At 37.4% G+C, this 1711-nt stretch overlaps 1 protein-coding gene across 1 annotated transcript in view; it reads right to left on the bottom strand.

Moving 5' to 3' along the window:
* Positions 1-1105: 1105 nt before the first annotated feature.
* LOC108632311 (pre-mRNA-splicing factor Slu7-like) overlaps positions 1106-1711 on the bottom strand; it is a gene marked incomplete at its 5' end in the record, with an annotated part of 2571 nt that continues 1965 nt past the window's right edge. The window contains 1 exon segment of the mRNA XM_018036805.2: positions 1106-1711. This exon segment is cut by the window's right edge and continues 21 nt beyond it. Coding sequence (XP_017892294.1) covers positions 1121-1711 — 591 coding nt within the window.

The raw sequence follows: 1711 nt of genomic DNA, 5'->3' as shown, positions 1-1711 counted from the left end.
AACTTATTCTCATGACATTTCTAATTTACTGTTTTTACCAGACTCACGCCTCCTGGTACGAATTTCCTTTTGTGATGATTACAACTTGCTCACAAACTAACGGATGAATTATAAACCCAGTGAGTAGTATAATAATAGTTTATAACAAATAGACCTAACAATCAATACTGAATGAGACTTAATGTTAAATAGACATAATAATCAATAGTAAATATGAACAGTAATAGTAAATAGAAATAATAGTTAAAATATATATAATTAATAAATAGAACGAGGAATAATAATTTCTTGCATTGAATATATAATTTATTATGAGAGGAAGGAATTGGTCATGGAGTCACATAAGATTGAAGAGGAGGAACATATCTCTTACTATCTCGCACCAATTGCTAATGAGAAATGTCTTGAGGGGGGGTGTGACTTATTATAAGTTATTATAAGTTATTATTTTAACTTACTGTAATTTATAATTTAAAAAGTCACATTTCAAAGACATCTCTCACTATCAATTCGACCGAGATGGTAAGAGATCCGTTGTCCCTCAATGATTTGTGTGTGTGTGTGTGTGACCCCACTACTAATTCCTTCCCCTCATAATAAATTATTTATTCAATGCAAGAAATTATTATTCTTCGTTCAGATCTCCATGTATGTACTCTTTATTCTATCGAGTCCAAAAGTCCTGCAAAACGAAACAATCATTGAATTAGTCTAGAGTCTAATCTAATAGGATCAAAGTCACGAATCGGTCCCGCTACGAATAATGCGGATCCAGCATTAGCTCGCAATGTTTCGCGATCGAATGAGAAATGAATGGGAAATCATCGAATTAATATGAATGATAAATTTCGAGGACAGTTACATTTCTGTTTCTAAATTTTGAATCCTGATACAGCATCGTTTTATATCGCTGATTACAGGCGCGGCACTTTCCGGCCTTTACAATCTTTTACATGACGATTCGATTGTAACCAATTAATTTTAAAATGTAAGCATTTAATTTATTTTTTAATCCCGTACTTGCATATTGTATAGCATACGAATTATATAAGATAACGGCCTTAAAAATATATGTATATAATGGGATATAGATAATGGGCCTTGTACAAAATTTGAATTTCTAATTAATTTTTTTAATAGGGTCTTCTTCACGCATTCGCTTCATTTGGAAGGCTTCGATTTCTTCGGCCGACGGTTCTTTCGCTTCGTACATACTATTGTACGGTCGTTTTCGCTCGTCTATTTGCAGCAATCTCTCCGCTTCCTTCCGCCTCTCCTCCTCCTTGTGCAACGCCTGCTGCAGCTTGTCCTGTTCCTGTTTAGCTTTCTTCTCGTTTTTTCGTTTCTCCTTTTGCTTCTGTTTCTTCTCTCGTCTCTTGCTGGCTTTAGATTTCTTTATCGTTCGCGACACTTGCTCTTGCTCGTCCGACGAACTATCGCTGCTCGATGATCCTTCATCGGACGAATGCGCCTTCTCCTCCTCGTCGGACTTGTCTTCCTCCTCGCTCGCTGCTCTTTTGATTTCGGCAACCGCTGCCTCGGCTGCCTTCTTACCCGCGTTACCCGTACAGTACGAATTTTTCACAAACGAATGACAACATTTGTATCCCCATTTGCCGGCCTGCCAGTAGGATCCCCAAACGCAAGTGTGATTATTCGGATAGACGTCCTCCTCGTATTTCGATCTGATCACTTGTCTGTCTTGCCCTTT

This window comes from Ceratina calcarata, unplaced genomic scaffold (assembly GCF_001652005.2).
Source record: "Ceratina calcarata isolate Rehan_Ccalc_2016 unplaced genomic scaffold, ASM165200v1 scaffold1050, whole genome shotgun sequence".
Classification (NCBI taxonomy): domain Eukaryota; kingdom Metazoa; phylum Arthropoda; class Insecta; order Hymenoptera; family Apidae; genus Ceratina; species Ceratina calcarata.
The sequence above is the reverse complement of the archived record's forward strand: the minus strand, read 5'-3'. Positions and strand labels throughout refer to the sequence as shown.